General features: G+C 39.5%; 1 protein-coding gene across 6 annotated transcripts in view; it reads left to right on the forward strand.

Annotated features, from left to right (window-relative positions):
• TP53BP1 (tumor protein p53 binding protein 1) overlaps positions 1-20,405 on the forward strand; it is a 108,879-nt gene that overhangs the window by 41,445 nt on the left and 47,029 nt on the right. For 5 of the 6 annotated variants that reach the window (XM_032297694.1, XM_032297692.1, XM_032297693.1 and 2 more), the window contains 4 exons: positions 745-874; positions 1,701-1,795; positions 5,112-5,317; positions 17,228-18,554. In XM_032297694.1, the coding sequence (XP_032153585.1) occupies positions 745-874; positions 1,701-1,795; positions 5,112-5,317; positions 17,228-18,554 (1,758 nt within the window). The remainder of the gene's footprint in view (positions 1-744; positions 875-1,700; positions 1,796-5,111; positions 5,318-17,227; positions 18,555-20,405) is intronic. The other variant, XM_032297690.1, reaches the window with a different exon arrangement.

Here is a 20,405-nt window from a genome sequence, read left to right on the forward strand (position 1 = left end):
CTACACCTCCTGGGTTCAGGCAATTCTCCTGCCTCAGCCTCCTGAGTAGCTGGGATTACAGGCACGCGCCACCATGCCCAGCTCATTTTTTGTATTTTTAGTAGAGACGGGGTTTCACCATGTTGACCAGGATGGTCTCGATCTCTTGACCTCGTGATCCACCCGCCTCGGCCTCCCAAAGTGCTGGGATTACAGGCTTGAGCCACCGTGCCCGGCCAAAAAATTATTTTTTTGAGATGGAGTCTCGCTCTGTCACCCTACCAGGTTCAAGCAGTTCTCCTGCCTTAGTCTCCCAAGTAGCTGGGATTATAGCCATCCGCCACCACGCCTGGCTAATTTTTGTATTTTTAGTAGAGATGGAGCCTCACCAAGTTGGCCAGTCCAGGTCTTGAACTGCTGACCTCATGTGATCCGCCCGCCTCAGCCTCCCAAAGTGCTGGGATTACAGGCGTGAGCCAACACGCCCGCCCAGGATTCTGGCTTTTAATCGCTAAGTTTAGATCATGACAGAAAGTACTAAGGAACTCTTTATCAATTCTTTATTCAGGAAGCCCATGTGGGGGTGGTGGTTAATGTTCACTCAAGATTTGGGCCATTCCATTAGTTGTATAATTAGAAAACAATTTCTGCCCTTTTGGAACGTGGTTGGAAATTTGGATATTACTGTTTGTAGTACTGAATGGTTTTTGGCAGCTCAGTACTGTCAATCTGAGAAGTAAATGCAACTGAATTTCTTTTTTTCAGAAGCTTCTGATGGTTACTCGACTCCTTCAAGGGAGGGAGGTGGGTGTTCTTTGGCTTCTACACCTGCCACCACTCTGCATCTCCTGCAGCTCTCTGGTCAGCGGTCCCTTGTTCAGGAGAGTCTTTCCACGTAAGTAAGCCTAAAATAGCTTATGCCAAGGCAATATGTGCCTGAGCATCTTAGGCTAAGGCTGAAAGAGCTAAAATTGCCTGCTACTCCAGAATTCTTTTTGAAATTAAAAGGTAGAACCTAGGCTTTAGAGCTTTGGGGATGAGAACATAGTAAACTGTTGAAGGCAGGTAAATCTGTTTTCCCATTTGAAAATTTTGTAATAGTAGTGTAAATGTTTGACCAAGAAAGAAAAGGCACAGTTATTTAGAAAATGTTATACCTCCAAAACAAGCATTTCTCCAAAACAAGCATTCTACTCCTTTGTTTTACTTGCAGTTCTTCTCATTTAATAGCAGAGGGTGGAGAATAGGTTGTTATAGTTGATAGTGGTTGGATTTCTTAATCTCTGTGTTAGGGCACAGAGGTTTGCTTGTTTTTTTGTTTGTTTAGTTTTAGCTTTGTTTTCTAATGAAAATATGCATGGTCTGTCTGTTAGGCAAAAAATGGAATAATTTTTTTATATCTTTAATCTGCAAATTTATTTATTTCCTAGCACTGCTCGTTTTCTTTTCAGTCATGATGTCCTTGTGTCTGATCATTCACTTTTGCCTTGTTCTCTTTTTGAAAAAGTTCTTATTTTAGAATAGAAATATCTGGTGTGGGAAATAGTTATTGAAGTATTTGTGGTTCTTCTGCCAGCCTCAGGTTGCTGTTTGGGAGAAGTGCTGTTAACTATTTATCTGAATGCCTTAGATATTTTTTCCTATTAAAAAGTAAAAACAAATACAGAAATGCAAAACTGTGGCTATGGTAAAATAACCTGTGATTCTCTCTTTATATAAAGGAATTCCTCAGATCTTGTTGCTCCTTCCCCTGATGCTTTCCGATCTACTCCTTTTATCGTTCCTAGCAGTCCCACAGAGCAAGAAGGGAGACAAGGTGAGCTCTCTTGATCTGTCTGTTGATCTCAGATTAGAATAGGAGCAACACTTCTTCTGCCTTGCAAAATGTACTGTTTCTTTGTGCTTTAGAATGCTTGTGACCCACACAACTCAGTAGGACTCATGTCTGTCTAACCTTTAGGGATGTGGCCTATTGTAAAGTGCTGTCCTCAGTTCTTTGTTCTTCTTTCTTTCTTTTTTTTGTCTAACCCCATTCCCCATTCTTTGCTTTTCTAGTACTAATTCTGTTGAGATTTCTGTATTGTTGGCTCAATTTTTAAAAAGGCTCTGGAGGAAGAATTTTTGTTTTTAAAGTTGACTTAAATGAGTTAGTATGGGGAAGAACTGGGCTTATTACTAATGGCCTAGTTGTTTTTAGCAACTTGTGAACATATTTTTGGTAGGAAGGAACCAACAGTTGTTTCTTGTGCTCCTTATAGGTTATTTTTGCTATTATTAAAATAGTTTTAGCATAAGAGTGATTAAGAGTAGGTGGTAAAAATTTTAACTTCGTTCATTTACTGCTTTGAAGACCTAGAGATTTTATATTACTTTATTTGCAAGAAAGCTTTCCTTTTTACTTAACCTAATTTATCTCATTATTTAAGCTTCTTTTGCTCTGCCCTAGTCTCCTATCCAGTCATTGAAGATGTTTCTAAATTTCTGTGATTCCTACAAAGCTTTTTCTAACAAATTCCATGATTTTTATCTTTTCCCTCTTTCATATGTAAGTAATAATATAATAGTTTTATTTTTATTTATTGAGCACTTAGTATATGCAAGGCATTGTTCTAGGTGCATTTCTGTGGCTTTTCTCATTGAATCCTCACAAACATCCTAAGAAGGAGGTGTTATTTTTTAATCCCCATTTTACAGATGAGGAAATGGAGGCATAGAAAGATTTTGCAACTAATGAGATGTAGAAGCAGATTTGAACTCAGGTAGCTGCCTCCAGAACCTCTCCCATTATCTGTCATGTATATGCCTCCTGTTATATCCTTTCTCTGTTTTTGAGTAACGTAAAACATAGACATATTTAACGGGTTTTCACATGTAATTTATCAGTGATAGAATTTGACCTTAGACTTTCTTCTGCTACAAAATTTGTCTCTGGCTGTTTTCTTAAAATGTTGGTAGGTATCCAAATGGACTAATACTAATCTAAGCATAACATGATTAGGTGAATTAATTCTGCAAAAACCCTGGTAATACAAGTTAAGTTTGGTTAATTGTTAGAACAGTTTCTTTTATCTGTAGTGTGAACATTGAAAAAATATAAAAATAATTATATTAAATATGCTTTCTCAGGCTGAGTGCAGTGGCTCACGCCTGTAATCCCAGCACTTTGGGAGGCCAAGGTGGGCAGATCACCTGAGGTCAGGAGTTCGAGACCAGCCTGGCCACCATGGTGAAACCCCATCTCTACTAAAAATACAAAAAAATTAGCCGGGCATGGTGGTGGGCGCCTGTAATCCCAGCTACTCAGGAGGCTGAGGTGGGAGAATCACTTGGACCCGGGAGGTGGAGGTTGCAGTGAGCCAAGTTCCCACCACTGCACTCTAGCCTGGGCAACAGAGTGAGATCCTGTCTTAAAAAAAAAAAAGCTTTCTCCCTTGTTGTAAACAATTAATATTTATTGTAGAAAGTTTGTTAAGTATATAGGAAATTAATGAAAATAAAAATCACCTTTGGTACTGTAAGCCTGCTATAGTTACAAGTACTGTAGTGTCATTGGATATATTTCAGTTTTCAGTACATAAATATAAACTATTTTTACATAATTGGCATCATGTGTATGACTCAGATTTCTTTTTCTATGTAACAATTTATTTTCCCTTGTCAGTTATATTTCAGATTTAATGCATCTGCTTAATATGTGCATCACTGTTTGTGAAACTATATGTGCCTTTTGTATTTGTTTTTTTTTTTTTTTGCTTTTCTCTTAGATTATTAACCTAAAGCCTTTTTTATGTGAGTTGCCTATAATAGCAGGTTTTCAATGTGCTTTGTCATGGCCAGAAAGTTCAAAAGGTACAATAAAAATACTTAGCACAGCTGTGGTAGTATATTAAAGTCTGTAGCACCAGATCCCAAATTAGGTGTGGACTGGTAAGATTAAGGCTAAGGTAAGCAGCAAGGATGGGTATTGAGGTTGCGGTTTGGATTGCTGGTAGAATCAATGTGAATTATGGGGAAAAGGTAAATGTTATAAGTAGTTTGTAGTGGTCTAGAGGAAGCCTGGTTGGGGTCAAGTTGTAAGATAGAGGATAAAAATGATGAATCAAATACTTAGCTAGCTGGGCTGACTCCAAGCAAGACCCTGATAGCCTACAGGTGGTAGTATACTATGGGAAAGCAGTGTTTTGTGTTTTGTGTGTGTGTTCCCTCCTAATTTGTGTCAGGATTAGTGTCTTCTCTTAGTTCTTTGATAAATCAGTGCTGATTGGCATTTATAGGCTTTTTTCTTCATCTGTATTTGTATAGGCATCCATCTCTCTGCACTTAGCAATTGTTAATGTAAACATAATGAGTTCATAAATATGAATTATAGGTACTGTATTTACTTAGAGTGGTGACAGGTTCACTGTCTTTCAAGGCCCATGGTAGAATATATGATGGTTAAATTAAGTACCGGTAGTTTGTGCTTTTCTACATGAAATGTGAAAAACTGAGCTATAAAATCAGGAAAGGAGCCAAGTTAATTTAACATTTCTTATGAATGGGTGGGTAACCCCAGATGCATCAGTTTTTTTTTTTTTTTTTTTTTTTTTTTTTAAGGCTAGAGGGAGTTTTTGAGACGGAGTTTCACTCATGTTACCCAGGCTGGAGTGCAATGGCGCGATCTCGACTCACTGCAACCTCCGCCTCCTGGTTTCAGGCAATTCTCCTGCCTCAGCCTCCTGAGTAGCTGGGATTACAGGCACGCACCACCATGCCCAGCTCATTTTTGTATTTTTAGTAGAGACGGGGTTTCACCATGTTGACCAGGATGGTCTCGATCTCTTGACCTCGTGATCTACCCGCCTTGGCCTCCCAAAGTGCTGGGATTACAGGCTTGAGCCACCACCCCCGGCCGATGCGTCAGTTTTAATCTGTACCTAAAAATAGGCGCTTGGACTGCTCTGCCAACCAAAGGAAGTATTGCTAGATTGCTAGGACCCAATCTTCTATTATTCTGTCAGCTTTTGTGAAAATTACATCACTGTTTTTTTTAGAGTGAAAATTTCTGTAATGTAATTGTTTTTAGTGATGTTGGAACATGAGTAGTATTGATGAATGGTATTTCTCAATTTGTTTTTCCTGTTTTAAATCAGATAAGCCAATGGACATGTCAATGTTATCTGAAGAAGGAGGAGAGCCTTTTCAGAAGAAACTTCAAAGTGAACCAGTGGAGTTAGAAAACCCCCCTCTCCCACCTGAGCCCACTGTATCACCACAAGCTTCAACACCAGTATCTCAGAGCACACCAATCTTCACTCCTGGGTCACTTCCTATCCCATCCCAGCCTCAGTTTTCTCATGTGAGTATTGTAAAAACAGTTGTTTCTCCTAATATATTTTTTAAAAACGGCATTATTGGGGTATAATTTACAGACCATAAAATTCATGTTTTAAATGTACGATTTGTGATCTTTTAGTAAATTTACAGAGTTGTGAAGCTGTCATCACAAAGCAGTTTTAGAACATTTCCAGAGTCACTTAACATCTTGATTTTTTTTTTTAGTGTTTAAACTTTTTACAGTGTCTTTAAACTTTTTGAAAATGTTACTGCAAAATTGCAAAGGGACTTAACTCATTATTCTACCTTAACACAACTGTTGCTACATATACATATATTTTTTGACAGGGAGTCTCACTTTGTCACTAGGATGGAGTGCAGTGATGCAATCTCAGCTCACTGCAACCTCTGCCTCCTGGGTTCAAGCTATTCTCCTGCCTCAGCCTATTGAGTAGCTGGGACTGCAGGTGTATGGCACCACACCCAGCTAAGTTTTGTATTTTATTAGAGACAGTGTTTCACCATGTTGGCCAGGATGGTCTTGATCTTTTGACCTCGTGATCTGCCTGCCTTGGCCTCCCAAAGTGCTGGGATTACAGGCATGAGCCATTGCACCCAGCTGTGGTTTTTTTTTTTTTAATACTAAATTTTTTTACCCATGACACATCCTTAGGAGGTCCTGATGATATGTGCCCCCGCATGCTTATATTTTTTAAAAAAGGTGTTTATATAGCACAATTTAAATTTTCTTTTTCCATTTAACATTGTGTCATCATAATAATTCTCAGTGCTACATTGTCTTCACTTATCCTTTCAAAGGTTGTGTATTATTTCTCTAAATGGATGTGATCTCAGTATAGGATCATTCCTATACTTATGGTATCAAGATGGTTTTTAGTTTTCCAATATGTATTTTCTTCTAAAAGGAAGGGAAAACTGACTTTTAATTTGTATAATTTTAAATTTAAATATTTAAAGAAATGAAATTGAGGCTTCATAGTGAGTTGAAAATCCTTAAAGCTAAATGACTATTTTATATGTTCAATCTAAATACCTATTCTTATAAGACCTTAAGTGTGGGAATTATTGTAGTTTTATTGGGAGAGCTTATTTTACACATTTCAGTTTGCAGGTGGTGTAACAAGAGTTTGTATTTAAAAGTAAAATTTGACAATGAGTAGTAACTGTGCCATAACTTAAGTGAGGAGAGGACAGTAGGAAGAAATAAATTGATTTGTTTTTTGGAGTTTCAAAACTTGTTTTGTTAAAGGACTTCATTTTATGCAGTTCATTAGAAGCAGTTTGGTGGCATTGTTAAGAGTGAGGACTCTGGAGTCAGAACTTCCTAGACTCCTGGCTCTTTCATTACTACCTTTTTGACCAATTGAAATTGAATCATAGTTTGTTTATCAGTCAAATGGTGAGGATATTGATACTGCCTACCTCATAGGATAGTTATGAAGGTTGTGTTAACATGTATAAAATGCCTGGAATAGGGCCTTGCACTTGATAAATGCTACATAAGGGTAGCTGTTGCTGACAGTGAAAGGGTTGAAAACAAGGTTACCTAGAGGTGAAATGGATGCTCAAACCACACATCATTTTCTTTAGCTTTTTTTTTGTTGTTGTTAACTGCATCAGGATCTTGGTCTGTTGCCCAAGCTGGAGTGCAGTGGTGAGCCTTGACTTTCTAGTCTCAAGTGATCCTCCCACCCCAGCCTCCCAAGTAGCTGGAACTACAGGCATGCACCACCATGCCCAACTAATTTCTTAATTTTTCTTGTAGAGACGGGGTCTCACTGTGTTGCCAGGGCTGTTCTCAAACTCTTGAGCTCAAGCAGTCCTACTGTCCCAGCTTCCCAGTGTATTGAGTTTATAAGTGTGGGTTACCATGCCTGGCTTTCTTTAGCTTTTATTTTTCTAAGTTATATGTGAATGTAACTGGGTGTGGTGGGGCATGCCTATAATCTCAGCTGCTCAGGAGATTGAGATAGGAGGAGCATTTGGACCTAGGAGTTTGAGAAAAGCTTGGGCAAAATAGCAAGACCCCAATCTCAAAAAAAAAAAAAAAAGTTATAGATTAACACATATAGTTCAGAAGAGATAACAGAATTTAAGGATGGGCTAGGCTGGGTGCAGTGATTCACCAGCACTTTGCTATAATCCCAGCACTTTGGGAGGCCAAGGCAGGCAGATCACTTGAGGCCAGGAGTTTGAGAGCAGCCTGGCCAGCACAGTGAAACCCAGTATCTACCAAAAAATACAAAAATTAGCCAGATATGGTGGCACGCACCTGTAGTGCTAGCTACTTAGAAGGCTGAGGTAGGAGAAGCGCTTGAACCCAGGAGGTGGAGGTTACAGTGAGCTGAGATCATTCCACTGCACTGCACTGCAGCCTGGGCGACAGAGTGAGACCCTGTTTCAAAAAAAAAAAAAAAAAAAAAAAAAGAAAGAATTTAAGGATGAGCTATAAGCACTGACACAGAGCACTGAGAAGAATTTTCCAGCACTAATTTAAAGAGAATGGTTATCAGATGTTTATCAGGGACCAAACAAGACTTTTGTGGTCTTTGGAAAGATGTTCCTACCCTTGGTGGGTGTGGACATAATGCCTGGCCACAAAGGGAGAATTGATGTTTTGAAAAACAAGGTACTGTTGAAGGAATTGCTCTATTTTCAACATTTACCAAAGACTTTCAGAAGCAGCTGAAAAACCAGCAATGAAAATTTGAGACAAATGAGTGATTCTGAACATACTTCAGAGATTCTTGGAACCTAAGATAACTCTAGTCAGGTTTCTTTGAACTCATATTTTCTAAGATGCCTCAGCCAGTGTAGTCCATGCCTCTTAAAAAGTCTTCTCAAGAATACCAAGGCTGAGCGTGGTGGGCCACACCTGTAATCCCAGGACTTCGGGAGGCCAAGGCAGGTGGATCATGAGGTCAGGAGTTCAAGACCAGCCTGGCCAAGCTGGTGAAACCCTGTCTCTACTGAAAATAGAAAATTTAGCCGGGCGTGGTGGCAGGCGCCTGTAATCCCAGCTACTCAGGAGGCTGAGGCAGGAGAATTGCTTGAACCCAGAAGGTGCACCACTGCACTCCAGCCTGGGTGACAGAGCGAGCCTCTTTCTCAAAAAAAAAAAAAGAAAAACAACAAAAAAAGAATACTCTTAGTAGGCCAGGCACAGTCTCCCACACCTATAATCCCAGCACTTTGGGAGGCTGAGGCAGGATAATCACATGAGCCTAGGAGTTTGAGAACAGCTTGGACAACATAGTGAGACCTCGTATCTATACATAGTCAAAAATTGGCCCAGAGTGGTGATATGTGCCTATAGTCTCAGCTACTCTGGAGGCTGAGGCTGGAGAATTGCTTGAGTCCAGGAAGTTGAGGCTGCAGTGAGCAGTGATCATGCCACAGCACTCAGTTTGAGCAAGAATGAGACCTTGTCTCAAAAGAAAAAAAAATACCTTTACAACATAGCTTTTAAGTTAAAGGTTTGATTTTACTTAAGCATTTGTAAAAGCCAAAAAATAAGTCAGACAGTTAAAACAAGGCTTCTTCCTACTCAAAGATAACCACTTTTGGTTCTTTATGCTTTTTCTTTTGGTATAATTCTACATGGCATGATTATATTTTTTGTTCTTAGGTGCACGGTCTTGCCCTGTTGCCCAGACTGGAGTGTAGTGGAGCAGTCATAGCTCACTGTAGCCTTGAACTCCTGTGCTCAAGCCATCCTCCCACCTCAGCCTCCTGAGTAGCTAGGACTACTGGCACACACTACCACACATGGCTAATTAAAAGTTTTTTGTAGAGCTAGGACCTCACTCTGTTGCCCAGGGTGGTCTTGAGCTCCTGGGCTCAAGCAGACCTCCTGCCTTGGCCTCCCAAAATGCTGGGATCGCGGATATGAACTACCATGCCCAGTCTATTTTCATAAAAATATTTTATCATTTTCCAAGTATAGTTACATCATAATTTGGTTTAGATCATTACTGAGTTTACTATCATATGATACCATGTAATGATATTAGATCATTACTGAGTTTAATATCACTATGATATTACTTTATTACTATGTAAACAATTCACAGCAGAGCCTATGACATTATTTTTTCATGTTTGTATAATTTATGTTCTCTGAAATTGTAAATGCCTTTATTTGTTTAGTTTTCTTTGACTCTCATTAAATCAACCCTAGACTCTCCACCAATTGTCAGAAGCTTCTTTCAGGATGTTGAGGAGACTTAGACTCTCTGTTTCATTTTTTTGTAGAAACCACTTTTGGACCCTCCTGATTTCTAATCTGTACTGTTCCCTTCTATGCCTAGTGCATAACTGTTACCTCCCTTCACTGTCGTTCTTGGAGATTCTACTTGCTTGCCTTTGTTGGTTACTTCCTGAGCTTCATGTCTTCTTGCTTGGTTTACTCCCTCATTTTGGTGGGGGACATTGTCTAGTAATCTTTATTCTGCTATCACATATTCTGCTATCACACTTGATTTGTAGTTTACAGGAGTATAGAGTTCTAGATTGGAAATAATTTTCCTTTAAAGATTTTGAAGGCATTGCTCTATTTCCTTTCAACTTCCAGTGCTGCTGTTGAGAAGTGTGAAGCCAAGCCAGCCGTGGTGGCTAATGCCTGTAATCTTAGCATTTTGGGAGGCTAAAGTGGGAGGATCACTTGACGCCAGGAGTTTGAGACAGGCCTGGGCAACATGGCCAGACCCTGTTTCTGCGAAGAAAACCAAAAATGAAACCAAAATAACAACAGAAAACAAAACAGTGTGAAGGCAGTCTGATCTTGACGTTTAATAGGTGATCTGTTTTTTCTTTACTGGAATCTTGCATGATTTTCTCTTTGATTCCAGTGTTCTGAAATTTCCAGACTCTATTTTCATTCATTGTATTAGGTAGTTGGTAGGCCCTCTCAGTTTAGAAACTCAGGTCCTTCCATTCAAATAAATTTATTTCTTTAATTCTTCCCTTTGTTTTGTCTGTTCTTTTTTTTAATGGACTATCTGTTGTTTGGATGTTGAAACTCCTGTAATAGTCTTCTAATTTTATGTTGTCTCCTACTTTTGATCATCTCTCTCTCTTTTTGTTCAACTTTCTGGCTGACTTATTCAGTCATTAAACAGTGGCTATATTGTAATGTAATTCACATACCATTTAGTTTACCCATTTAATTTGCACAATTCAATGTTTTTTTTAAATACATGCACAGAGTTGTGCAACCGTCACCATGATCTAATTTTAGAATAGTTTCATTACCTTCCCAAAACTCATGCCCAATAACACTCAACATTTCCTTTACCCTGGCCCTTAGAGACCACCAGTCACTTTCTGTCTCTATAGATTTCCTCATTCTGGACATTTCATATAAATGGAATTATAAAGTATATAGCCTTTGTGAATGACTTCTTTCATTTAGCATAACATTTTCAAGGCTCACCTATGTTGTAGCATGTATCAGATTTTCATTCCTTTTTTTTCTGTTGATCTATCCTTGTCTATAAAAAATATAAAGAAAAAAAGAATTTCATTCCTTTTTATTGCTGAATAATACCATTGTGTTTATATATACCATAGTTACTCATTGATTCATCAATCGATGGACATTTGGGTTGTTTCCCCTTTTGGCTATTGTAAATAATGCTGCTGTGTACAGTTATGGACAAGTTTGTGTGTAAACATGGTTTTATATTTCTTAGGTGTACCTACAGTGCAACTGCCCAGTTCAACTATCTTTTAATTCTTCTCTTAGTTGCTAATTTCTACTCTTGGGTTTTTAATTTCTAAATTTTTTTTAGAATATAATATATATATACATATATATATATATATTTTAATAGCATTTGTCTTACTTTATGGATATGCTATCTTATTTCTATAACAATATTAATAACAGTTTTCTCTTTCTGGAATAGTCATTATTTCTTCCAGATGGGCTTTAGTTTTATTTGTTCTGATCTCTTTCAAATTAGAAGCTTTCTTCAGATGTCTGGTAATCTTTGATTATTTGCTGACGTTCAAGAGTGACATGTCAGAAAGATGATTGATAGTTCTGAGCTGGTTGGGTCTTGTTGTTTTTGGAACTTGCTATAATGTGATCTGCTGGGACATTTTATTGGGAGTCCCATAATGTCAGTATCTTGATTTATCTTGGTCTGGTCAGATGGCCTAGGAAAATGTCTCATCTTCTGTTTGTAGGGTATAGGCCTGGCTACCAACGTACTAGAAGTCTGTTAATGGAAGAAGGCTTTGGGTGGGAGGGAGGTTGGGAGGCAGGTGCAGGTTTCATTCAGTATGTAGATTTTCATTTAATCTCCCTATTTTCAGTATTGTATTTCCTGATAACTGTGCCTATTGTCTGCCAGTCCTGGGACAGTTGATTTTACTCTCTCCAGGGCAGAGGAGGGGCAGGGTGAGGATATGAGAGTTGAACTGTGGTATGACTGGTTGTTTCTTGGCTTTCTCCACTGCTGGCTTAGGAATTCAACTTTCACTCTTCTGCTAAATAGATTACCTTTTCCAGAATTTTTTTACGGTTATCTTTTTTTCGGTTCTCTTTTTCCCAAAATTTTGTGCTTAAGAAAAATCCCTTCACCATTACTTAATGGGATTTCTGAATATGTGTATATTCAGTCCTCCATTTTTATTAAGTTCTCTACTTTTTTCATCATATATCAAACTTGTACGTATTATTCTCAATGGGTAACCCTTGCACATCTGTTATTTCTTTTGTCTCTTGGTTACTGGAGTCCAAATCAACTTAAGTTTGATGTTGTGAGATTTAAATATGTATAAAGAGATTATTACTATTCAAGAGAAAACTGGGATAAAGGAAATTTTGTTGATTTTTTTTTTTCTTTCTTTCCTAAGAAAGAAAGAAAGAAAAAATTTGTTAGTCGCCTAGCCTCTTTGACCCCCAGGATATGAGGGAAGGGGAGAAGAGGAGTAGAACATAATTTGATAGCCAACATTTTTCTCATTCTTGATATATGTATTAATTTTGGTGAGGACAATTAGACAAATGTTTTCAAACTAGAATAATGATGGTGGTGACACAACATTGTAAATGCAGTAAATGCCATGGAATTATTTTATTTAATTAATTTATTTTCTGAGATGGAGTCTTGCCCTGTTGCTGAGGCTGGAGTGTAGTGGCATGATTTCGGCTCACTGCAACTTGTGCCTCATGAGCTCAAGCAATTCTCCTGCCTCAGCCCCCCGAGTAGCTGGGATTACAGGCACCTGCCACCACACCTGGCTAGTTTTTTTGTTTTAATAGAGATGGGGTTTCACCATGTTGGTAAGGCTGGTCTCGAACTCCTGACCTCAGGTGATCTAACTGCCTCAGCTTCCCAAAGTGCTGGGATTACAGCCATCGTGCCTGGCCAACTCTTAGCTTTTTTGGATATATGTTTATTAACTAAAATTACATGAAGATTACATAATATAAAATGTATAAAAAGACTGTAATGGCCAGGTGTGTGGCTCATGCTTATCATCCTAGCCCTTTGGGAGGCCAAGGTGGATGGATCGCTTGAGGTCAGGAGTTTGAGACCAGCCTGACCAACATGGTGAAACCCCATCTCCACTAAAAAGTACAAAACTTGTCTAGGCATGGTGGCAGGTGCCTATCATACCAGGTACTACAGAGGCTGAGGCAGGAAAATCATTTGAACCTGGGAGGTGGAAGTTGCGGTGAGCAGAGATGGTGCCAATGCAATTCAGCCTAGTGACAGAACGAGACTCTGTCCCAAAAAAAAGAAGACTATAATATATACCTGCATAATATTTTACTAAAATAGAAACTTCTTGCTGTAGCCTGAATGTTTTTTGGTCTTTTAGTATTCTTCTGCAGTGTAGGTTTATATAGACACAAAATATTCTATCATGTGATAAAATATAATTTAAAAATGATTATCCTGGCTGGATGACGTAGCTCATGCCTGTAATCCCAGTGCTCTGGGAGTTGGAGGTGGGCAGATCACTTGAACCCAGGAGTTCGAGATCAGCCTGGGCAACATGGCAAAACCTCATCTCTACAAAAAGTACTAAAAAAATTAGGTGAGGTGGTGTGTGCCTGTAGTCCCAACTGCTCAGGAGGCTGAGGTAGGAGAATCACTTGAGCCTAGGAGGTCGAGACTGCAATGAGTCATGATGGCACCACTGCACTCCGGCCTGGGCAACAGAACAAGGCCCTGTCTCAAAAAAATATATCTATATCTATATCTATATCTATATCCATAACAAGTTAAGATATTTCATATTGTTTTCTAAGTTATAATAAAACAGTGAACCACTTTGTAGCTAAATATCAGTGTGCTTTTACTGATTAATTTCACAGAAATGGAATTATTAGGTTATGGGGTATATAGGATTTCAGGGCTGTTATGTTTTGCTAAATTGCCATTTAGAAATGTTGAACTTTTTTTTTTTTTTTTTTTTCCCTTTTGAGACTGAGTCTCACTTTGTTGTACAGGCTGGAGTGCAGTGGCATAATTGCTACTCACCGAAGCCCTGGCCTTCCAGGCTCCCAAGTAGCGTGATCACAGACGTGTGCCACCACACTCAGCTAATTTTTTTTTTTTTTTTTTTTGGTAGAGACAGGGTCTCACTTTGTTGCCGAGGCATGTCTCAAACTCCTCAGCTCAAGTAAGCCTCCTGTCTCAGCCTTCGAAAGTGTTCGGATTATAAATTTGAGCCACTGCACCCGGCCTGAACCAATTTATACTCAGTCATATCTGAGAGTATATGAACAGATTTAAACAATCTGATAGGATAAACAGTAGTACCAGACATTGAAATACCAGAAGTTAAGGAATATATAGAATGCTTGTCTACCCATTTGATTCCTCATTCCCTTAAAAATCATAGGAAAAAAACCCTGGGCATGGTAGCTCATGCCTGTAATTCTAGCACTTTGGAAAGCTAAGGCAGGCAGATTGCTTGAGCCCAGGATTTTTAAACAAGCGTGGGCAACAAAGTGAGACCCACCCTGCAAAAAATACAAAAATTAGCTGGCTCTGGTGGTGTGCACCTGTAGTCCCAGCTACTTGGGAGGCTGAGGTGAGAGGGTCAATTGAGTCCAAGATGTCAAGGCTGCAGTGAGCTGTGATCAAGCTACTGCACTCCATCCTGGGTGAAAGAGCAAGATCCTATCTCAAAACTAAACAAAACAAAACATAGGAAATGAATGCCTAACCATCTGTGTCTGGAGTTTTACATCCTTTGCATTAGACAAAATGACACACTAAATGTAAATTCTTATGTGAAAACAACTAAGCTTTATATTAATTAAAAAAAAATATTGAAGTATTGGTTACATAAAATAAAATTGCCATTTTACATGTATGATTTGATGAAATTTGGCCATTGTATACAGCTGTGTAACCACCACCACCGTCAAAGTAGAGAGCAGTTCCTTCACCCTAAAAAGTTTCCATAAGGAAACCACCTTTTGTGGTTGATCTCCCTGCTGGCCCAGTATACTCCCCTCTCCTGCCCTAGGCAACCACACGTCATCTTTCTGTGAGTACAGCTTTGGTATTTCAATAATTTCAAGTTTGGGCAATATAGCAAATCCGATTTCTAAAAGTCATTTTAAAAATTAGCTGCATGTGGTGGCACCCTCCTGTATTCCAGCTGCTTGGGAGACTGAGGTGGGAGATTGCTTGAGCCCAGGAAATTGAGGCTGCAGTGAGCTATGATCTCACCACTGCACTCCAGAGCCTGGGCGACAGAGTGAAACCTTGTTGTTAAAAAAAAAAAAAGAATTTAATGTAATTGTAATCAGGAAATATATATATGGTCTTTTATATTTGAGCTCTGTTACTTAGCATATTTTTGAGATTTGCTTGTATTGTACTTAGTAATATTTTATTCCATTTATATTGTTGGATAGTTTTCCATAATATGTGTATCTACAATTTGTTTATTCATTCACCAATTGATAGACATTTTGTTCTAGTTTTTCGTTATTTTGAATAATCTATTCAATTATAATTAATATATGACATATGAGTGAATATATGAATAATTTCCCATGAATTTATGAATAATAATCCTATGATCATTTGCATGCACGTCTTTTTTTTTTTGGAGACAGAATCTTGCTCTGTTGCCCAGGTTGGAGTGCAGTGGCGTGATTTTGCCTCTGCAACCTTTTCCTCCTGGGTACAAGCGATTCTCGTGCCTTAGCCTCTGGGTAGCTAGGATCACAGATGTGCACCACCACATCCAGCTAATTTTTGTATTTTGAGTCAGGACAGGGTTTCACCATGTTGGTTAATCTGGCCTCAAGCTCCTAGCCTCAAGAGATCTGCCTACTTCGACCTCCCAAAGTGCTGAGAATACAAATGTGAGCCACTGCACCTGGCCAGCATGCACATGTTATAAATAATAACTCTATGATCATTTGCATACACATCTTTCTGTGGGCACAAATTTTTATTTTTCTTAGGTAAATGCCTACAAATAGAATGGCTAGGTTATATAGTCATGAATGTTTAACTTTATAAGATACTGCCATACTGTTTTTCCAAAGTGGGTGTATAACATTTTGCATTCCCAGCAGCAATGTATAAGAGTTGCAGGTGTTCCACATCCTTGCTAATCCTTGGTTTTGTGAGCCTGTTGTTTTCTCTTTTGTTGGGACAGAGCCTTGTTCTGTCACTCAGGCTAGTATGCACTGGCACAATCATAGCTCACTGCAGTCTTGAACTCCTGGGGCTCAAGTGATCCTTCTGCCTCAGCCTCTCAAGTCCCTCTTCTGGGACTATAGAGGCACAACATGCCTGCTTAATTCTTAAAGTTTCTGTAGACATGGAGTCTAGCCATGTTGCCCAGGCTGGTCTTGAACTCCTGGGCTCAAGAAGGTTTCCCATGTTAGCCTCCCAAAGTGCTGGGATTACCGGCATGAGCCAGCACGCCTGGCTGAACCATGATGCCTGGCTGTTTTGTGAAGTTAGTTTGCTTTTTTTTTTTTTTTTGAGACAGAATCTTGCTGTATCACACAGGCTGGAGTGCAGTGTCATAATCTTGGCTTACTGCAGTCTCTGCCTCCTGGGTTCAAGTGATTCTCCAGCTTTAGCCTCCTGAGAAGCTGGGACTGCAGGCTTGCACCATCATGTCTGGCTAATTTTTATACTTTTAGTAGAGATGGGGTTTCACCATGTTGGCCAAGCCGGCCTGGAACTCCCGACCTCAGGTGATCCACCCACCTTGGCCTTCCAAAATGCTAAGATTACATGCGGGAGACACTGTGCCCGGCCTATGTTAGTTGCGTTTGTTGCATATAGTGGCATTTCATTGTTATTTTAATTTGTATTTTTCTGTTGACTATTGATATTGTAAGCTTTGGATTTTATTTATTTATTTATTTATTATTATTTTTTGAGATGGAGTCTCACTCTGTTGTCTACGCTGGAGTGCCATGTTGCTAACTTGGCTCATTGCAACCTCCGCCTCTGTGGTTCAAGCCATTCTCCTGCCTCAGTCTCCTGAGTAGCTGGGATTACAGGCACGTGCCACCCCACCTGGCTAATTCTTGTGTATTTAGTAGAGACAAGGTTTTGCTGTGTTGGTCAGGCTGGTCTCAAACTCCTGACTTCATGTGATCCACCTGCCTTGGCCTCCCAAAACGCTAGGATAATAGGCATGAGCTACTGTGCCCAGCCACTGGGTTTTAATATCTGCTTTATGAATGCTAGCATATTTTGAAATAGTGAAGTAAAATGAGTACATATTCCCACCTCGTGAGAACTGAAGTGAGCTGGAGCATGTGCCACTGCTCCTGGCTATCCTGGAATTCTTTAATTCTTGAGTATTTGATTTTAGAAATTTTATATGAATCCAGGGATTATCTATAAAAGATATATGATCATGAACAAATTATGATTTGTTTCTTTTTATTCTTCCTTAGGACATTTTTATTCCCTCCCCAAGTCTAGAAGAACAATCAAACGATGGGAAGAAAGATGGAGATTTGCATAGTTCATCTTTGACAGTTGAGTGTTCTAAAACTTCAGAGATTGAACCAAAGAATTCTCCTGAGGATCTTGGACTATCTTTGACAGGGGATTCTTGCAAGTTGATGCTTTCTACAAGTGAGTATAGTCAGTCCCCAAAGATGGAGAGCTTGAGTTCTCACAGGATTGATGAGGATGGAGAAAACACACAGATTGAGGATGTCGAACCCATGTCTCCAGTTCTCAATTCTAAATTTGTTCCTGCTGAAAATGATAGTATCCTAATGAATCCAGCACAGGATGGTGAAGTACGACTGAGTCAGAATGATGACAAAACAAAGGGAGATGACACAGACACAAGGGATGACATTAGCATTTTAGCCACTGGTTGCAAGGGCAGAGAAGAAAGTGTAGCAGAAGATGTTTGTATTGATCTCACTTGTGATTCGGGGAGTCAGGCAGTTCCTTCACCAGCTACCCGATCTGAGGCACTCTCTAGTGTGTTAGATCAGGAGGAAGCTATGGAAATTAAAGAACACCATCCAGAGGAGGAGTCTTCAGGGTCTGAGGTGGAGGAAATCCCTGAGACCCCTTGTGAAAGTCAAGGAGAGGAACTCAAAGAAGAAAATACGGAGACTGTCCCATTGCACCTTTCTCTGACTGAAACTCAGTCCCAAGGGTTGTGTCTTCAAAAGGAAATCCCAAAAAAAGAATGCTCAGAAGCTATGGAAATTGAAACCAGTGTGATTAGTATTGATTCTCCTCAAAAGTTGGCAATACTTGACCAAGAATTGGAACATAAGGATCAGGAAGCTTGGGAAGAAGCTACTTCAGAGGACTCCAGTGTTGTGATTGTAGATGTGAAAGAGCCATCTCCCAGAGTTGATGTTTCTTGTGAACCCTTAGAGGGAGTGGAGAAGTGCTCAGATTCCCAGTCTTGGGAGGATGTTGCTCCAGAAATAGAACCATGTACTGAGAATAGATTAGATACCAAGGAAGAAAAGAGTATAGAATATGAAGGAGATCTGAAATCAGGGACTGCAGAAACAGAACCTGTAGAGGAAGACTCTTCACAGCCTCCCTTACCTTTGGTGAGAGCAGGTGATCCTCTGAGACTTGACCAGGAAATGGAGCAGCCCCAAACTCAGGAGAAAAAAGATAATTCATTAACAGAAGACTCAAAAATGGCTAATACAAAGCAGCTAAGCTCAGGTGCAGAGGCCCAGAAGCTGCAGAAGGCCTCTGCCCATGTCTCACAAAGCTTCTGTGAAAGTTCTAGTGGTGAGTGTGATTGTAGATTATTCTGTCTCCACCTAAATTATAATTTGGAATGGAAGGTTGGCGAGAACTGCATGCTATGTCAGGGGTGAACATTAACTTTGGTTTATGTGTATGAACAACCAATAATAATTGGAAAATTAAATTTTCTGGATTACTTTTTTTTTTTCCTTTAAGACAGAGTCTTGCTTTCTTGCCCAGGCTAGAGTACAATGGTGTGATCTCAGCTCACTGCATCTTCCACCTCCCAGTTTCAAGTGATGTCTTGTGCCTTAGCCTCCCAAGTAGCTGGGATTACAGGCATGTGTCACTCACTGCCTGGCTAATTTTTGTGTATTTTTAGTAGAGATGGGGTTTTGCCATGTTAGCCAGGTATGTCTTGAACTTCTGACCTCAAGTGATCCGCCTGCCTTGGTCTCCCAAAGTTGTGGGATTACAAGCATGAGCCACTGCCCCCGGCCTGGATTGCATTTTTTAATAGTTACAGTTATTTGTGTGATTAGAGATATTTGAGTTTTCAGCTTTATAACTCAGGAGTAGTTGATAAAAAATAATTTAGAAATTGTACCAATCTGGTTTTTTCTACTTAGATTGTATTGTTACTCTGTGTGTATAGATTTTGAAGTCACCTTGAAGTAGAAGTATCTTTTTTGATTAACTCTACATGATAAAATCACATACAGAATTCTGTTGATGAGTATCTCATCAGTGAGTTATTTCCTTTTTATGGGCATTAAGTAAAGTTTCTAAAGTTGGTTCAAAAAATACATGGCTCTTAAACTTGAAACTGGAAAATGTATTAGTTCTTGTTCTTTATTTTATGAAATTCAGCATGAAAACAGATTACTTTCTATTTGTAGGCTGGGCACAGTGGCTCACACCTGTAATCCTAACACTTTGGGAGGCTTAGGTGGGCGGATTGCCTAAGCTCAGGAGTTTGAGACCAGCCTGGGCAACATGGTGAAACCCATCTCTACTAAAATACAAAAAATTAGCTTGGCATGGTGTTACGTGCACCTGTAGTCCCAGCTACTCGGGAGGCTGAGACATGAGAATCACTTGAACCTGAGAGGCAGAGATTGCAGTGAGCCGAGATCGTGCCACTGGACTGCATCCTGGGCGACAGAGTGAGACTCTGCCTGCAAAAAATAAAGTATTTGTATGACATTAGCTGAAAATAATTTAATCTTTGTGAATCCTTAGAGTTAGCATAATGTAAAATCAAAACAAACTCTTAAAATAAGACTAAGACACAAACTTAAGAAAACAAGTTTCTAGGATGAAATGAAAAAACAGTATTCGACAAGTTCACATAAAATAGCATGAGTGACTGTATATTTTATTTTGGTTTGTCTAGAACAGTCCCTTTTTTTTTTTTTTTTGGAGACAGAGTCTCTCTCTGTTGCCAAGCTGGAATGCAGTGGCATGACCTCGGCTCACCTCAACCTTAGCCTCCTCAAGCGATTCTCTTGCCTCAGCCTCCTGAGTTACCTGGGACTACAGACACGTGCCACAACACCCAGCTAATTTTTATATTTTTAGTAGAGATGTGGTTTAACCATGTTGGCCAGGATGGTCTTGATCTCCCGACTTCATGATCTACCTACCTTGACCTCTCAAAGTGCTGGGATTACAGGCATGTGCCACTGTGCCTAGAATAGTCCCATTTTATACTCATCGTCTATGTGTGGTTATTAATAGTATTTTTTTTTTTAGTCTTTAAATTGTCCCTATTTCCGGGTGCGGTGGCTCACACCTGTAATCCCAGCACTTTGGGAGGCCAAGGAGGGTGGATCACCTGAGATCAGGAGTTTGAGACCAGGCTGGCCAACATGGTGAAACCCTGTCTCTACT

The sequence above is a fragment of the Sapajus apella genome, unplaced genomic scaffold (genome assembly GCF_009761245.1).
Source record: "Sapajus apella isolate SASKATOON/1434 unplaced genomic scaffold, GSC_monkey_1.0 scaffold37, whole genome shotgun sequence".
NCBI lineage: Eukaryota > Metazoa > Chordata > Mammalia > Primates > Cebidae > Sapajus > Sapajus apella.